The 17891-nt window shown below is 44.0% G+C and overlaps 1 protein-coding gene across 1 annotated transcript in view; it reads right to left on the reverse strand.

The window, feature by feature from the left end:
- Suds3 (SDS3 homolog, SIN3A corepressor complex component) overlaps positions 1 to 17891 on the reverse strand; it is a 40672-nt gene that overhangs the window by 13876 nt on the left and 8905 nt on the right. Inside the window, exons 4-10 of the mRNA XM_010604081.3 lie at positions 16550 to 16621; positions 13551 to 13570; positions 12203 to 12359; positions 3466 to 3561; positions 2391 to 2452; positions 2203 to 2224; positions 971 to 1076 (exon numbers count right to left, since the gene is read on the reverse strand). Of these exons, the coding sequence (XP_010602383.1) occupies positions 971 to 1076; positions 2203 to 2224; positions 2391 to 2452; positions 3466 to 3561; positions 12203 to 12359; positions 13551 to 13570; positions 16550 to 16621 (535 nt within the window). The remainder of the gene's footprint in view (positions 1 to 970; positions 1077 to 2202; positions 2225 to 2390; positions 2453 to 3465; positions 3562 to 12202; positions 12360 to 13550; positions 13571 to 16549; positions 16622 to 17891) is intronic.

Genomic DNA, 17891 nt, shown 5'->3' on the forward strand with positions numbered 1-17891 from the left:
AAAAAAAAAAAAAAAAAAAAAAAAAAAGGTTAAGGGCAGGCCTGTAAAGGACTACAAATGGAAAGAAATAGTGCATCAGAATTAAGAGCTGTGCAAATATGGCAGGACCCATGGTGATTTAATACTTAGAAGAATACCTAACACACAAAGCAATAAATGTTTGTTGAATGAATAAATGTATGAGCTTTTAAGGTTTTTCCCTATTGTTTTGCCATTTCTTTTCCAATGAAAAACATTGGCAGTCTAAAAATTTCAAGCAATGGGCCAGGTATATAGCTCAGTGGTGACACTTCCTGCCTTGCAAGCACAGGACCAGAGTTCGATCCCTGGTACAAAAAAAAAAAAAAATTTTAAGCAGACCTCAATCTAAACAAGTCATGTTTTAGGATATAATTCCCCAAGTAAGTTTCCTAGAACACTCTTGGAGCTGGATAATGCAGGAGAAAAGGGTAGAGATGTCAAATAAAAAAAAAACCCTAACTACATCTTAGGAATTCATGGTGCACATCAACATATCAGAAGACCTAAAGAGAATTATAAGAAGGGAAGCCATTTATTTTAATTAACAGGACCATCCCCTAAACTGAATCCTTTTATCTGCAGAACACCTATGAATTTTAGCACAAAGGAGCACAGTTAATGGGGGGTACAGGACATGTACCCTGGCACTGCTGGGCAGAGGCACCGCAAAACACAACAGCCTGCAAATTCTAATACAGTGACAGGAGCAGAGAGGGCATGGGGCCACCACCCACAGAACCCACCCTGGGAAACACTTTTCAGAAGCCTAACAAAGAAAGGTACCCATCAAATGACGGCTGATGCACAATACTAAAGTGAAATCTCATTTTAAAATATAAGTTAAGCAGCAGCCACACTCTGAGATAACAATTCTAGATAGCCCCAGCCCTCCCCTTCCAAGTGGCTCTGGGCAGACTCTTAAAAGCAGCCATCTTTCCTCATAACTTACCATCTTTTATCATAGTACAGCTTGCCATCTTCTATCCGAGCCTCCAGTCTCTGGGCTGGAGACTCCGCAGGTGTGGCAGGCAAGTGTTCAGGAGAAGATGGGGATGCTGGAGGAAGGTAAGAGACACTTCAGCCCAAGCGTTAACACGCCTCAACTGAGACACCGTGGCAATAACCACGGCCACCCAGTCCTCACAGTGGGAATGCACGGCTACTACTCAGCCTGTGTGGGCTGGGTCCCTTGCGCCTGGGAGGTCGCTATGTTTTGCCAAACTTAGCAGAGACACCAAATTGGCATAGCACACTACTAAATTCTTGTACATTTCTTCTAACTTGATCTTCAAACAATCCTATGAGGCAGGCAAAACACAGATTAACCTCATCAAACAGAGGAGAAACCTGACGCTTGGGAAGGTGAAGGTCAAATGTACAAATCTATAAGGTCATTCACAATAGAGTTAATACCCCAGTGATCATCAAAAGCCCAAAAGGGCAAGTACTATGAAATGCTCTTAAAATGCAATCACTGCTAGAACTAAGGTAGGTTCACATTAAATTTATATACTTCCTCTTCATGGTGCCTCATCAGCTCAGGACTTCTCTGAGGACTATGGCAGTTCACAGGATATTAGCTAGAGAAAGAAGATTCCTGTTTTTCTTCCACAAAACTCAGTAAGTACAGGGATGTGTGAGTAATCCCAGGGCTCAGGATAACAAAAGACATTACCAATTTGGAATTTTAGTTTGCAGTTAGCACTGACTGCCAAGTGCTACTCTGGAAGGAACCACTGTGAACACCAAGATGGCCTTGGCCTCTTCTATAAACTGGAACTCAGAGCAGCCTGTGAGGACTCAGAGCCAGGCCACGAAAAGCCACGCAAACAGTAATGGCTAGCACTTAGCTCTAGAAAGGGAGTAAGACTGAAAAATCCTGTGGTTTAATTTTTAAAACTGGATATGCACTGGAACCTTGCGCCTGCGCAAAGGGAAACTTTGAACAGCCAATCAAGTGTCTCTTTTACAATAAATCCTAAGAACAAGACAAAAATAACATAGTGGGGCTTAAAGAAAATTAAAAACAGGAGTAATATTAAAGGTTCCTTTCAGTTTCCATGATGTAAGCAACTGAATATTTAGTTTACTTTTGAAAATTACAACTCCCTGACAGGTATTCACATGCTTTTCCAACAACATGACAAAAGGACTACACAAATACCAACATTATGCACTTACCTGGTCTCTTGGGTGACTTAAGCTGTAGAAAGAACAACAACAAAAAATCTTAGAGCAAAGCATTTCAGATGCAACTTCAGGTGTCACAAGTATCACAACGGTGTAACAAGTTAACATGTACATAAACTGAACCAGAAAACCATGTTAAGCCTGCCCTTTCAAATCAATTTTTAAAAATCAAACTGTACCTTATTTAATGTTCTCAGATCCTCCATGATCTGCTCATCAGTTAACAAATAGTTTAGCTGAGGTGTTGAGAGTTAAAGGAATGTATCTGGAAATATGGTTCCCAAGGAAACACAAATCAACAAAATGGTACAAATATTTTAGAAATGACAAAGCATGAATATGTTAAATGGTATTTTTTATAATGACTTGCTTGTAAGAAAGTTGATTCTCCAACTAGATGTCATGGTGACCACGTATATAAAAGAATTCACAATCCCCACCTTATAAACTGCTACAATGAAGTTCCCCGGGTAGCTACAATATCATAATAGTGAGAGCACAGAAAATAGTAAAGTAACAATTTCACCCTGCATTTATAAAGTGCCCTTGCCTTGTTCCAAAGATCTGAAGACTTCAAACACACACACACACTGGTAAGGTTAGTCTTCTAAGGCAACTTAAATCCTCAGTTACAAAGGTGACATTGTATCTTTTTCCAGTGGTCAACAAAGTGAACCATTCAAAACAAACAGCTATTTATTATCTCCTAAGAAGGATGCATCTCTCCATGTGTCCCACTCCCACTGTCTGTTTTTTATTATCAAAGAGCTACTTTTAAAATCTCACTTGCTTTAAGAACAGTTTCCAATTCAGTTTCCAATGCAGTATATGAAATGCACAAAAGCAGATATTACTTTGTTTTACTGGTGGAAAAATTAAGGCACATCAACTTTTGAGTTTGCTCTAAACTTTGAAAAGGTCTAATGTCCAACAGAAAGTACTTTCCAAATAACCACTTTCTGTAAATTTTCCCACTAAAAGCAGTAGCAATGGAGAACTCCAGTAACAAATGACCAACCTCTGTTCCACTGACAAATATTTTACATATGTTTTCCCATCAAATGTAACTATCTTCTGTAGGATAATTACGTACACTCTATCACAATGGTGGCAAACCTATGACACGTGCTGCAGCAGTCTGTTTATTATCGAAAGCTCTAAAAGGTTCGCCATCACTGCCCTATCAGACAAACAATAAAGGACTCGGTTGTCTTAAGGAAAACAAAGTGATTAAAGCATGACACAAATGGATATCAGGAGCAGGCTTTCTCCTCTTGTCTGGGATGGGGACAGGATCATTTGGTCGCCTCCGCAACTTTCTGGTCATGATGGGTTTCACTTCCATAGAATCTGTGGCAAGAATGGAATGGGTAAATCTGTCCAGCTCCCACTTGGAGTAAGAATTCCTACAGTGCAAGAATATCTGCTTCATCATCACCCAACCAAAACTGTTTTATTGGGCATGTTTGGTCCATACAAAGTCCAAGCCAGATGCCAATTATAGATGAGAAAGGGTCTATGCTTACAATATTCAAATCACCTCAGCTAGGCAGCCACACACCCTTCTCAGAAATCCAACCCCCTAAGACTAAGGCTGTGGGAGATAACAGAACAGCACCCTAAAAACTAGTGGCTATTCCTCCTTCACCTCAAATTAAGAAGCCAGGCTTTTGGCACTGAAAGGAACTGCACGGTCATCTCACTTGACTAATTTCCATTGTTTCCACGGAGGTGGGGCCTAAAGCCCACTGGTACAAAAGGCTCTTTTGCAGGCCACTGGCCTTGGTGCTCACATTTTAACACAGAGTTTTCAATTTTAAACTCAGACTCCTTTCTAACCTTTTGTAGCTACTTGACTTCAAGAATGATACAATGAAAACACACAATAAAGCCTCTTTTCACCCATTTGACTTCTCTCTGCAGCCAAACACCGCCACAGACTCCCCCCACCTTGGAGGCTCTCCTCCAACAGCCACGCAAATCTCTGATTTGCCCTTTGGGGTCCTTTCTGGCCAACCTGCTCCTTATTCCTGGTGATCTCTGGTGTCCACTCAGTCCTCAGGCTGTACCCCACTGAATGTCTACTCCCCACTCCCCAGTCTACCAGCCCTCTGGACGACAATCCACACTCTCCTGGCAAACTCATTTCTCCTTCTCCTACCACTCCCCACCCAAAGCTGCCTCTTCTGCATCTCAGGGCACTGAATCTGACTCCCTTCAGTGCTTGAACGAAATCCTTCCCGTGACTCATCTTCCTTCACCCAGGCATCAAAGTCACCACATAATGGCAAGTCTGCCTCAGCCACGGGTCCTCACCTTTTCAATGACACCGTGCCATGCCCATCCGTGGTCTCTGCCATAGCAAGTACATCCTCCCCTCCCTCAAAGTGATCTCCTAAGTCAGATATCAAGTCACTTTGCATACTGTTCACTTTTCAATAGGTTTACTGCCTTCTACAGAAGGAAAGTCAAGCCTCTGTTCTATTCATCCTTACTTCTCCTTCATTCACACACTGTGCAAGCTTTTAGCTCTTCTGTTACCCAAAGACACCATACTTTCAGGTCATCAACCCTTTGTGCACTGTTCTCTCTGCCGAGCCTCCTCTTTAGTGCCCAGCAAATGCCTACAAAAGATTTTTTTGAGAGTCTGCTCAATATTCCCCTTTCTGTGACAGCTGCCACAGCAGAGGCTCATCCTACCTTGAGTAACCAGGGCACATGTGCCACCCTCCACTGCACCAAGTGCCACCCTATTTTAACATTCCCCCACTGGATGTTGGGTGTGCAATTCCACCACAGCATGAAATGCATCCTTACTCCAGTACAAAGTTTTTAAGAGCCAGACGAAGCCAAGCTGATCACAAGACAAACTTAATTTGTGATTATGCACACTTAGCAGCAAAGCAAGCAGGACAGAGTTGCAGGACTCCACCACAAGAACGCGCAGGATCTTAAAAGCACATAACAAGTGCATTACACAAACTAAGACGATGTCTCATGTTGCTCTTAGAACAGACGTGAATACTGATTTTTTTTTTCCTATGAGGTAAAAGAAGAACCACACACCTAATAAATACTTGACTATTTGTAAAGGTGACTTGGAAGTAAGGGTAGAAGACGACACACACCACTGGGAAGAGGGTGGAAGTCTTCTCCCTACAAGAAATCCCTACTCTCTCCCCTCACTAATGGCTAGGGACTAATGGCGTGGTAAGCATGGGCATGACACCAACAGGCCGGGCTCCCTATAGCAGCTGAGTAATCTAAGGCAGGCTCTGGAATTGCTGTGTCTCAGGCTTCCTCATCTCTCAGAGTGTGCTCATGGGTGCTGTGAGGGTTACAGAGATGGCACATGGGCTTGGCCTAACAAAGCGCAACTGAGACTGGCTTTTCTTTTCATGCTTTCAGGGAGGAAAACACTAGACAAAGATCCTTATAAAAGAACAAGGTGAAAAAGCTGTGCAAAAGCTGAATCCTATTTGGCAGCTGCTATCAACTGTGCTACATTGCAACATACAGAATGTGGCAACCAAAGTGTGAAAGGAGTTTACCTAACCCAAGACAGCACCTGAGAAGCAGCAGCACCCTATGAACACTGCAGAATGTTCTAGTCACCGAAGCAGCTGAGTGCCAACACGGGGATGGGCATGTGGGCAGGGCACGTGGGCAGCACATAACGGGAGAAAGCCAAGTAAAGATGTGCCTGAGAGGACCTAAGAGTACCAAAACCAGCCAAGCTGCTAAACTGAAAAGTCCTAACTACACACTTATAAATCAGAAAATGTAATCAAATTTTCTTAAAAGTAGTGAAAAACCAATCCATTTTATTAGCCTGGTCACAGGAATAACGTGGTGACTTCTATCCAAAGGACTACTTCTGTAGAAGCAAGAGCTCTGAGGAAGCTCCTAAAATACATCAGCAAGCTTCCACCGCCACTTAGGAGACAAAGAACCTGGCCAGTGGCCCCCTTGGAAGAAGTGATTAAGGGGGAAGACCAGCCTGAGCACAGCCTCAGGACCACACCGTACCTAAGATTATCCACCTTGCTTCAACTGCAGGTTTGGCTGGCTGGCTTTGTTGGCAGATTTTCCAAGGAGGGGTGGGGCTAGCCTAACCACCTGCATCCAAGTCGGCCTGACAGTTCTATCACTCACTGTCCACAACAGCTAGGCTGCTGACTTTGTAACATCCGACTCCTGTGCGTTTGGCCACTAACAGTCCCACAGAACTCAATCTGGACACACTCACAAAAATTAAACTCCCAGAACTGAATTCAAAGCTCAGACCCTGCAGTGTGACAACCCTGGAGAAGGTACCTGAGCACAGAATTAAGTCAGCATTCCTCTCAGATGTTGTGTACCAATCCCAAAGTCCTCTAAATGGCTTAAGTTAGGCTCTCTGAACCATAGGACTTTTTTTTTTTTTTTTTGGTACTGGGGATCAATCTCAGGTCCTTGTGCTTGCAAGGCAGGTGGCGGAACCACTGAGCTAAACCCCCATCCCCCATAGGGCTCTTGAAAGATTTGCTTCAGCGGGGACACAATCTGCAAGATGCACTGAATAAACAACTACAGCAGACTTGGGAGGGTTTATGTGAGAGAACAATGGACAAGGTCTCCAGCTCCTCTCCAAACCACCTCACGTATGTCCTGTAATAGTGCAGGCCCCAGGACACCTGAGATACAGGTGCCCACTCCCAAGCAGCACCTGGTTTACCCTCTAAGAACTGGGAATGCAGGCTGAACCAATGCTAGGCAGTCAACAGAGAACATGCCTGTAGGAGAACCATGACAACATCAATTGCCTGCAATCAACAAGCAATTACCAATTACTGCCAAGACTTTGTTCTCCACTTTCTTGGGCCTAGTCCTTAACTTCCTCCAACAGCTCACCTGCTTACAGGGTTCAAGTGAAGTAAAGCTTAATTTTAATATACTCTAACCATTAGAATAAGCTCAAGCATAATCTCACTCTTACATGGAATCTAGAAAAGCTGACCCTGAAGATATAGAGGATAAGACAGTGGCACCCAGAGGCTGGAAAGTTGGGGGAGAAATAGGACAAGGAGAGATTAACCGTTACAAAGCAAAGTTCCAGTGAGGTTGGAAAGTGTAAGTCCTGGGGTTCTATTACACAGCAAGGTGACTGTGGTTAACAGTATTGTGTTCAGTGTATCAAAACAGTTACCAGAACATAAGAATGTGAATGTAATCACCCCAAAGAAATAATAAATACAGAAGTAGATCAATATGCTAACAGCCCAGTCTAATGACTACACAAAGCAGATAATGTATTAAAATATCCCTGTAGTCCATAAATGTATAATTATGTGTCAATTAAAAACCAAATTTAAGGGCCGGGGATTTAGCTCAGTGATTCCACCACCTGCCTCGTAAGCGCAAGGGCCCAAGTTCAATCCCCAGTACCAAAAACAAACAAACAAACAAATTTAAAAAGCTGATAACTGCTTAGCTATTGGGAAATAAGACTTGCAATGATTCTAAGAAGCATTTTTTTTTTTTTTTTTTTTTTTTTTTTTTTTTTTTTTTTTTTTTTTTTTTTTTTTTTTTTTTTTTTTTTTAGTTTTTTTGAGACAAGTCAGTAAGTTGCCCAGCCGGGCTGAAATTAGCAATCCTCCTGCCTCAGCCTCCAGAGTGCTGGCATGTGCCACCACACCTGGCTTCAGCGGAGCACCTTAATAGGACACGTGTAAAAAGAAAATCTGCTGGAGAGTAGACCTGAAGCAGATTGGCAACCACAGGTCTCTAAAGTAGAGTCAGTGCAAAACAGAGCTGGACCGAAAACCACAGCAGGGCCCACACCCCCCATCCCACATCCCTCTCTAGTGGGCTGCCAGGCTCACCTATGGTGCCACAAATCCACACTTCAAGGGTGACCAAACACAGAAGGCAGGAATGAAGAAGGGCGAGCTTGAGACACGGCTAGCTAAATGGATGCACCTTGAGACCACACTCCTAAGTGAAATAAATCGGGCACATGTTTAAATATGGCATTATTTCTCTGATCTGAGAAACCAAAAGTGCAAATAAGGACCAAAATGTACAACAGCTATGGAAAAACAGGAAGAAAATGTTCAAATGAGAAGGGAAACAAGGGAGGGGTGAGGGAGGAAGGGAGAGAGGGAGGGAGGGAGGGAGGAAGGAGGGAGATGAAAATGTGAAAACAGAAGGGAAAAAATGGAAGCAAAGCTTTTGTGTGTAGGGAAGGGAGGGGTGCCAACGGGAGGAATGGAAAAAGGAAAGAGGTGAGGTGTCACGTATAGAGGCAAACTCCCCATGCTGAGTGTTAGCACTGTGTATCTGAAATGTACCAGTAAATGTTTTGCTTCAAAAAAAATAATAAAATCTCTTTAAAAAAACAACAGGAAGCAGGAGTATGGAACAAGAACCAAGGTGAGGTCTTTGGAGGCCAAATCAGGGCAGGAATGAAAGGATCAAACTCCATTATGCCAAAGTTGCCAACAATCAAGGGACAGCATCCAAAAGGAACCCATCAAGCCCTCCTCTCTTTCCCTCAACCACAGTGAAGGGCCTGGATTCCACAATGTCAGTATAGGGAAGCCTGCCCGCTCTCTCTCCCCATGTATTTCTGTGACTCCACGGTCCTCCTTGATGTGCTAAGTCCCCATGTGAGACTCACTGCTCCCTATCTAGTATGACCACAACATACCTTGAGGTTCTGAAGTCACTGTTAACAAGCCTGGCAAATCTGTGCCCTCATGTGGGAACCTCTATCTCAACACTGGGGAAGGCAAGGAAGTTATGTGCACTTTGTGAATATCAAAATACAAACTCTTTGAGAACACAGACCTTACCCCTCAGCCTAATTCTGTGACAATGGCACAAGTCCCCGTGTTATCAGGAGGCTTTGTATAATGTGTTTAAGAGAACATGCCTAGTATCAGATACATTCTGGCATAAGTACGACCTAACTCATTGGGGAACCTGGGTCAAATGGCTCTGCTTCTCTGACTCTGCTCTGCTGTCTGTAAACTCAGGGTAGCAACATCCAAAATCAAGGAGAACTGCAGAACAGGGTTACACTTCCCAAGTCCACAGTGTTTCCTCTGCACACCATTTTCCAACACTCAGTACAGGCACTGCACCATCTTATCCTCAACCAGTCCCTAGTAGTAGTTCCATCATCCCCTTGCCGAAAGAGGAAATCCACCCCAACTAGATTACGACAAGCGAAGGTTCTCCTCCAGCTGTCCACCTGAAGAAGGAGCACTAATATTTTTGTACAATACCTAGTTCCATGTTAAGTGCTCAGGAAACAGACTTCTATTTTGACATTATAATGACCCACAGCGCCAGCTATGAATCTAGTGTTTTCTAAAAGAAGCTCACAGGCTTTATTGAGGTCATGAGTAGCTTCCACAGGGTCCCTTGGTAAGAGAGAATTTACAACAGAAAATGAAGTGGCAGTTAGCAAGCTGCTAGAATAGAAAAGGTGGCTACTCTAGCAACAAGGAAAATCAATTAATGAGAAAGCTCCCAACATTTGAAAGCTCACTAGGCTCTCACTGATTATTTAGGTTATTTACAATATTGGCTACAGCAACAGAGAGAAAAATCACACTCAGACAATTCTATCTACAACCTCCCTACTCGAAGTGTGATCTGGCCCACAACCCCTGAAGGAGGTTAGAAATGCCTTCACCCAAGACCCTCTGAAACAGTCTGCCTTTCATCAAGACTCCAGGGGACCCACCGAGGCATGAAAGCTACACAAACTCTGACCTCTCTCCTATGGCACACACAGCCCCTTGCACAGCTCAGCTCTCCATGGGAAGTGAGGGTGCTGACGAGCACACCCAGCTAATTCCCACAGAGGTGTGCAAATGCTTTCCATTCAGACAACACACCAGCATGTCAGACACACTTATTTCTAAAGGGTCCTCTGAACTAAGCTTTTCATCAGCCTCTTATTCGGCTTTCACTTTAAAAAGAGGTCTTCATGTTGACTCAGTAAGGGACATTTTAAGAGAGATCTTTTCTGGGCAGAGCTGGGCAACATCAGTACTGGGCATCAATCCACACAAAGGTGAAGTCAGTCACTCAATTGGAGGAATGAAATCAGACCTTTAATCCAGCACCATAGCAGCACCATCTGTGGAAATGCTAATTATCCTTCCAGCTCCAGTGCCTTTTCTTTCCATACGCTATCATTACCGTGGCAGTGCTCTCCATACCAAGAGTACCAAATGGCTTGAAGGAGGACATCAGCACCTTTAATACCCACGGCTAGCTTTAAACACTTCAGCAATCTATTTTTTTTTTCACATTACAAATGATTTCACTGCATTTATTTGTCTTTTCTACCCTGGCAGGCTGTCTCAAGTCACTAAGGATGCCTCCTGTCCCACTTAAGATTCTGGCTGTGAAATCTCCTGGCCAAATAATGCCTACTGCTTGTCAAATAATTAGGAAGTCCAATCACAGATGAGGTGATCTATTCTTCTCTGCAGATGGAAAGGCAGCAGCTATAAACTAATAATATTTCCCACTGGCCTAATAGTGGCTCAGCAGAGGGCAATGAGACATCACTGCCAGTCCCAGCCACCATGAAGTAAACTGCTGCGTGATTCAGAAACAAACAGGTAGAGTGGCACCAGACGAGGTACCTAAGTATTAGCATCTAGAAAGCATTTCAACAAGAACAAGACAGCACTGTCTGGAGATGCTATCTTAGCATCCATTCTCACTATAATAAAAATGTCCAAGATGCTCTCAGAGGCTTTCAAAGAACTCACTCCTTTTTTGCCAAGTCTTTCAATGAAGAAATATCAGAGGTTTCTTTTGAGGAGTCAAGACTCCTCCCTTCCAACACACCCAGCCAGAACAATTACATTCTCATCTGGGTATCACTGGACTGGAGATAGAAGTCTGTGTCAACAAAGCCACCAAGCTAGTTCACAGCAGACACTGTATAGGTATGTGGGGGAGGAGCGTACAGATCTTAACTGGTTACCTTTAGTTTCAAAATCAGCTCCAAGGTCTTCCATAAAAACACTACATTTCCTATGGAACCCTCTTAAAATTAGTCATGCCAGAGCCCCACTACCTTCTAAATGTGATTATAAAAGTTAATTTTTGGAAATCATGCAGAAGGCATTCCACCCACATCTCCAAGTAACAGACTCACTGCTGACTTGCTTTGCAGTATGTGGCAGGTTCTAAAATTCCCTGTGTCCTTCTGGGATTCATCAGTCTACATATGGCAGCAGAAGAGTTGGCCCACATTGCTTCTCCCCGAAACTTGCCTAGAACCTGCTGAGCTCCCGTATGCAGAATACTAAACTCTAGAAGGCTAGGGAGGAGCTGGCTCCGAGCCGTGTGTAACTTCAATATCTTTATGGGGGAATAGGTAAGGTTCGCTATCCTGTTGGGATCTCATCAGCCCTTTCTGAAACATTCACAGAAACACCCGAGGGAAGGGATCTAGCAGCACAGATGTATAGCCAAAAGCCACTGTTCCCACAGCCAACTCAAAACACGGTAACGCCTTTTCTGTATTTTCAGGCAGACTGAGAAAAGCAAAGCAGAGAGATTCCCATCATCACAGATGGATGTGGGTAATTCAGGAATGTGATCAAGCCACAAATGGCAGCAGACTTGGAATTAAATACAGCATAAGCCTAAGCTCATAACTGCTATTAAAGGCCTACATTTATTGAATACCTGTTACACACAGGTCAGTATTCTAGGCATTTATATTTCTAACCACAATCCTGTGAGATAGGGTTTGATCAGCCCAACTTCACAGAGGAGAAAAGACTCAGAAGTTAAAAGAACTTGACTAGGGTGAAACAGGCAACAGAAGGTGGACCCGGAACTCTGACCTGTGATGTCAAAGCCCGCTCTGTGTTCCACGCTCTGCTCTAGAGGTGTGAGACACAGGCAGTAACTAGAGCAGCAGACCAAGCCCCACCGAACTCCCTGGACCCCACCCTAAAGGCCTTCATACCTCCTGTCAGTTCCATGGTCAGCTTTTCATTTTCAATCATTTTCTTCTTTTCTTCTAGCTCAGCAATCAGGTTCTCTTTCAATTCAACCTTCTTGTCTTCAAATTCTTTCACTGCTGCTTTCTTTTCTTTAATGTAATTTCTTTCCACTTGTTCAGTCTGAGCAAAAGAGAAACACAGGCTAGGGGTATATGGCCTAGGCAGCCAGGGCTGCAATTCAAAGTCCAGCTCTGTCCTCAAAAGCAAGGAAAATATCTTCACTAGAAATAGGAAGACAACTTTGTTCTCACACATGCTTGCGGTAAGCAGGTGTCTGGGAACAGGTGTCCCAGTGAGCGCACACATTGCTACTCAAGACATCGGGGAGAGGAAGTCCTTAAGTCTTACGGCTTTCATAGAACACAAATCCTTCAAGATAGTAAATAGTCCCTCTTAAGGCCCAATTTCAAGGAAAAAAATAAAGCATCTGTAGTCAAAATTAATTACATTGACACTTAGGCCAGACAAGATGGGTTACTATTTTGATACTTACAATGTCTTACATCGTACTTACAGCTTACGCTGAGAGACAACTACAGTAAGTAGATCATTCATGAAGTGCCTAAACCCTGGAGTAACCACCACTGACACTGAACTGAAACTAAAAATTATTTTAAACCTCACCAGTGCACTCAGTGATGAACAAGGGGGCCTGAGGCGAGCTACTGCTGGGGGTCATGTGATCCTCCAGGCTGACACTATGGGCAATGAACTGATTTTTAGCACCTAAGTGGTTTCCCATAACGGGACTCTAATAAACTATCACCTTCTCAAAAAGTACCCCACAAATGCACACCACCATGAGCAGGACTGCAATCGAGACTCTGGCCCTAATCTCTACGCCACAGCGCTGAGCTGAAACAGTAGCAGCATGGAGATGTCTGTGGAATGGAAAAAAAACATTAAAACATTCAGAATGGGGCTGCTGTTGAGGGGCACTATCAAATTATTAAGCCACAACACTGCAGAGATACTTCCAACTGGCTTTAACTGACCTACAAGTTAAAAAAAACGCAGGGAGAGGTGAGCATCCCCTAGTCCCTTCAGATAAACAGGCTGCCCAACAAGAAATGAACAGATCAACGGTGGCAAACCGACAGCACGCACACCACAGCAGGCTGTCTGCATCACAGTTTGCCGTTGCTGGAACAGGAGGACCCTCTGCTCTGAGCCCAAGTATCAGGTAGTCAGACAGAATGGGAAGAAAGGCTTCCGAACTACTCTGAGACAGAAGGAAAGGCGCCAGATCCGGAAAGCAAGGTTCCAGTCTCAGAAAGAGCGGTGCAAACCCAAAAGGTCTATGGTACTTACTTCCAGCTGGAGGAAGAGTTCTGAAAGAGATAAAAAGTGCAATTAGACTCGCTAGGCATGCCACCTTTCTAGACAGGGCTGTTAGGGTTCATTTAGAAGCTGTAACTGCTTTCTTAAAGCATGCTACACAAAGCAAATCTTTTCATCAGTAAAGGGCTGCTACACGAGAAAGGTAAAGACGCAAGCGATACTCACGTCTAGCTAAAATTTGACCCTGAACAGAATTAGCTCTGCTGGGGAGGTGGGGGTGGGCTAAGCCGCCAAATGGCAAAGTAAGTCATCCCTTCTTTCACTCGTCCTCACTCTCTAATCCAGTGAACCCTTGACTTACGAACTTGATCACTGGGGGGGGGGGGAACTAATCAGTACAGCTGCGGTCTGGATGCTTCCCTGGGTACACGCTATAGATAACGAGAGGCAGGTGAATCTTCCACTAACCTAATTAACCCAAGTTGTTCCTGTGTCAGGCCGGTCGAAACTTGAGGGGCCACTGTAATTGCAGACTACAGGACAGGTCAGAAAGACACAGAAACTACTCCTGAAGCAAGTCTGCCTTGATGTTTTAAAATTATTGCAGAAGGGCCCCGATAAGATGGGTGCTCCCAGAGAATCCAGAGGACAGAGGTTCTGGGCTTCCTTGGGCTTTATTCACAGGCACCATACTCTGCTCACACTGAAGCTCCTGCCAACCACATACTCAGGCCTCTCTGATCACCCTCCAAGCTCCTGGTCGAATGGAGTCTCCAGCCTGAGGTCTTCCTGGACATCCATTCCCTCAGCAAGCTCCTCTTAGGCATCCTAAAGTATCCTCCCGCCGGTTATTTAGCTCCTACTGTTTTCCTAGAAGCCTTCCTCCACTGGCCGTGAGCCCCTCTGCACATCCAGTATATCAAACCAAAAAGGCCTGCGGCTTCTAATCTCTCCTCAGTGATGCAGGGCCAGCTGCATATGGTCTGCAAAGACTACTGCTGAGCCACTAACTCTGCAGTACCCCCTAGTTTACCAAAGCCTTCGCTGCAAACCTGATAAACCCTGCATTCATTCCTCAGAAAAAAGCAGATTCCGCATGCTCCAAAGACTTTGGAGTTCTAAGAACCCTTGGTTAAGAGACTAGATGTCAATGAACAAGTTGCTGGATGAGAAAAATTCACTGAAAAAAGGGACAAGCCACTCATCATTTTCGAGCCTGGGAGTCTTTTATGGTCAAGGGAATCACCCTGCATAGGAGCTTGAGCACCACCCATTCCAGTATGCTTACTCCTGTGCCTACTTCAGATTGTACCATCCAAGAACAAGTCAGACACCTGACATCCGGCGCCACTGCAGAAATCACACAAGCATCAACAAGACAAAACGACCAATTAGCACTTAGAGCTGGCAGTTGTTTCAGTTAAAGCAGCGAGACACCAGACACAACCAAAGCAGGTGGATTATTTCTGCACAGAATGGGCTTTTTAAAGCTCAAGTCATGACTAATTTAGAAACTCTTCCTCATTTTCACCTGGAGGGAAGAAATGTTTACGGAACCATACACAAGGACAGGATGGAGTGTCTGTGAGGCGAATTAAGAAAAACAACTCAATACTGATCCTGCAGTTCTAATGTAGGGAAAGACAGCTTACATCAATTTTCTTACCTTATTTACATCTTAAGCTGATTCCTTGAGGAATTGGTATTCCCTCCTACAGATGGGGAAACTAAGGCTCCACAAATGAAAACTCGGATTAAAGGCACAGACCCAAAGTGATGGAGGTAGGATCTGAACTTAAGGCCACAGCCTTCCACAATATCACATCCCTGACCTTATTGAAGGGAGCTGCAGGAAGAAGGGTGACGATTATAATGATGTCCCTTGGGAGCTCAGAGTGGAGAGAGGGTAGCACCAGGGACACGCAACCTCCCAGTGCCCCACGCCTCTCAGCTTCTTTCTGTCTGCACACACTGGGCACACTGGACCCCCTAGGTAGAGAGGATGAGAGCTTTATGGACAGCGAGCTAGAGTTGCTGTATCCAAAGTCAAGAGGCAAACAACATGGGGAGTGGCACCCAGATCTTTTTTTTTCCCATTAAATTTATTTATATACTTTAGGTATACAATACAGTTACTTTCATCATTAGGATCTTGCACCTTTACATGACATATCTTGACCTTTTTTTTTTGTACCAGGGATCAAAACTGCATATGCAAGGCAGGTGCAGTGGCACTGAGCTAAATCCCTGGCCCTTGACCTTATTTTTAAATCCAACACTATTTCCACTCTGACAAGGAGAAACAAAGGCACCCTGCTGGCACTCAAAATGCTGGCTGATGGTGGCTTCAAAATTTAACATGGACAGTTCCATGTAAGCTCAGGAATCTGTTTACACACTTTAAACAGTTGCCACATCTTCCTTTCTTCATGATTCGTCATTTAACTCACGATGTTAACTTCAGACATATGCATATCTTTCATCAGTGAAACATGAGTTTCCTAAAGTCAAAGACAATTGTTCATGACTTTACAGTGCTTACAAGTATCGGATGTCCAACAGATATGCAAATAAAAACATTTACTAGGTATAACAGAGTAAAGATATGCTTTTTTTCTCTCAATGCTTATTATACAACACTTGAAGGAAATAAAGAGAAGACACCCTCCCTAGAGCACAGAATTTCAGAAGAAACAAACTTATAAAATGAGTGTGAAGGAATCTACAATCCCTTTCCACATTAGCAGCTCTGACTGGCCACTAAGCCAGCCGTGAGCAATAATATACAAGACTGTTCTTGGGCACCAGGAAGAACTTGAGGGCAAGCAGCCACCATTAATGCCACTGGCTGCAGGAACGGAGATGAACCCATTTTATTAACTTATGCCTTTGGAATCTCTCTTCCCTAAAACCCTCCCCTCCAGACAGTACCTGCAACACAACTTGGGAAATAGCTCTTAGAGCCACATTACATGGAGGATGCGGTGGAACATTTGAAGATAGTTCACTTCCACATCAAAGAGCCTCACCTGCATTTCGGATCCTCTCCTTGTACTGTTGATCCAGCTTTTTCATTCTCTTCTGATATTCCTGTAATGTACCTGATTTTGAGCATTTACAAAACAGAAAGTTATTGTGAAGATCGAACTGCTCTGCGCTTTATTTCCTAAAGTTATTAAGTTATTTTCAATTGACAATGACTGTTTTTTTTGTTTTTTTTTTTGGTTTTGGTTTGGTTTTTGAGACAGGGTCTCACTATGTAGTTGAGACTGACCTGGAACTCACTACTGTAGTCCAGGCTGGTCTCGAACTCATAGCAATCCTGCCTCAGCCTCCCAGAGTGCTGGGATTACAGGCGTGAGCCACCATGCTCTGGCGGACAATGACTGTTTTATAAGCATCAGAATAACAAAAATTCAAAAAAGCCACACCTGAGCAGTTAACTGGATTCCAGTTCTCAACCAAAACACCCAGCAGATTTCACTTGGGGCCCAGGGACAGCCCATCCCCTCAGCACATCAAAACTCTCTACGGGAGGGGAGTACAGGGCTGCAGACATCCCCGAGAGATTCCAAGTGCTTGCTACTACAGTCCAAAGCACTGACCTCCCTACTCTCTGGCAGTAAGTTCTGGGTCAAGGCTGTCCAGCACAGCTTTCTGCAGTGCAGAACTATTCTCTATTTGCACTATGTAATGTGGTAGCCACTAGCCACGAGTGGCGGCTTTAGTACTTAAATACAGCTACTGCAACTGAACAACTGGGCTACTGGTTCTATTTACATAAAACAAATAGCCACATGCAGTTAGTGACAGTACCACACAGCTCAGGCCTAGATTCTAAAATCTGCTTTCACAGTTCTTCCCCAAAGGGGTCCAACTTGTCGGGGCAGTGCTTCGTGTTCAGTGCTTGCCATGGGCTGTCCGAGAGAGCAGATTACCCACTAATGACACAAAGTACCCAGCAGGAAAGCAGTGTCACTGATAAGGGCTCCACACTGCGGAACTCAAGAGCTAATGGCAGCAGCTAACCCTCCCTGGGTTCTCAAACTGTGCCCAATACTACACTAGATGCTCTGTTTTCTTCCATTTTGCAGGTTAAAAACACCAATTAGGCAAGAGAAAGTGATGTGCTCGGGTCATACACAAGAAAGTGAAAACAGGTTCCCCCTCTGCCATGGAACTTGAGGACCTGGGCTCTTAAAACTCCATGCTGCACTGCCTTTAGGGGCCAAAAGCACTTGACAAAAACCATCACTTATGTTGTGCCAAACACAAAATAGAAAATAATGTGGATAATCCACAGTCCATTAACATTAGTTGTAGAAAGAAAAATAAGATTAAAAAAAAAAAAAAAAAAAAAAAAAAAAAAAA

The sequence above is a fragment of the Fukomys damarensis genome, unplaced genomic scaffold (genome assembly GCF_012274545.1).
Source record: "Fukomys damarensis isolate Sample0158 unplaced genomic scaffold, DMR_v1.0_HiC HiC_scaffold_12, whole genome shotgun sequence".
In the NCBI taxonomy this organism is placed as follows: Eukaryota; Metazoa; Chordata; class Mammalia; order Rodentia; family Bathyergidae; genus Fukomys; species Fukomys damarensis.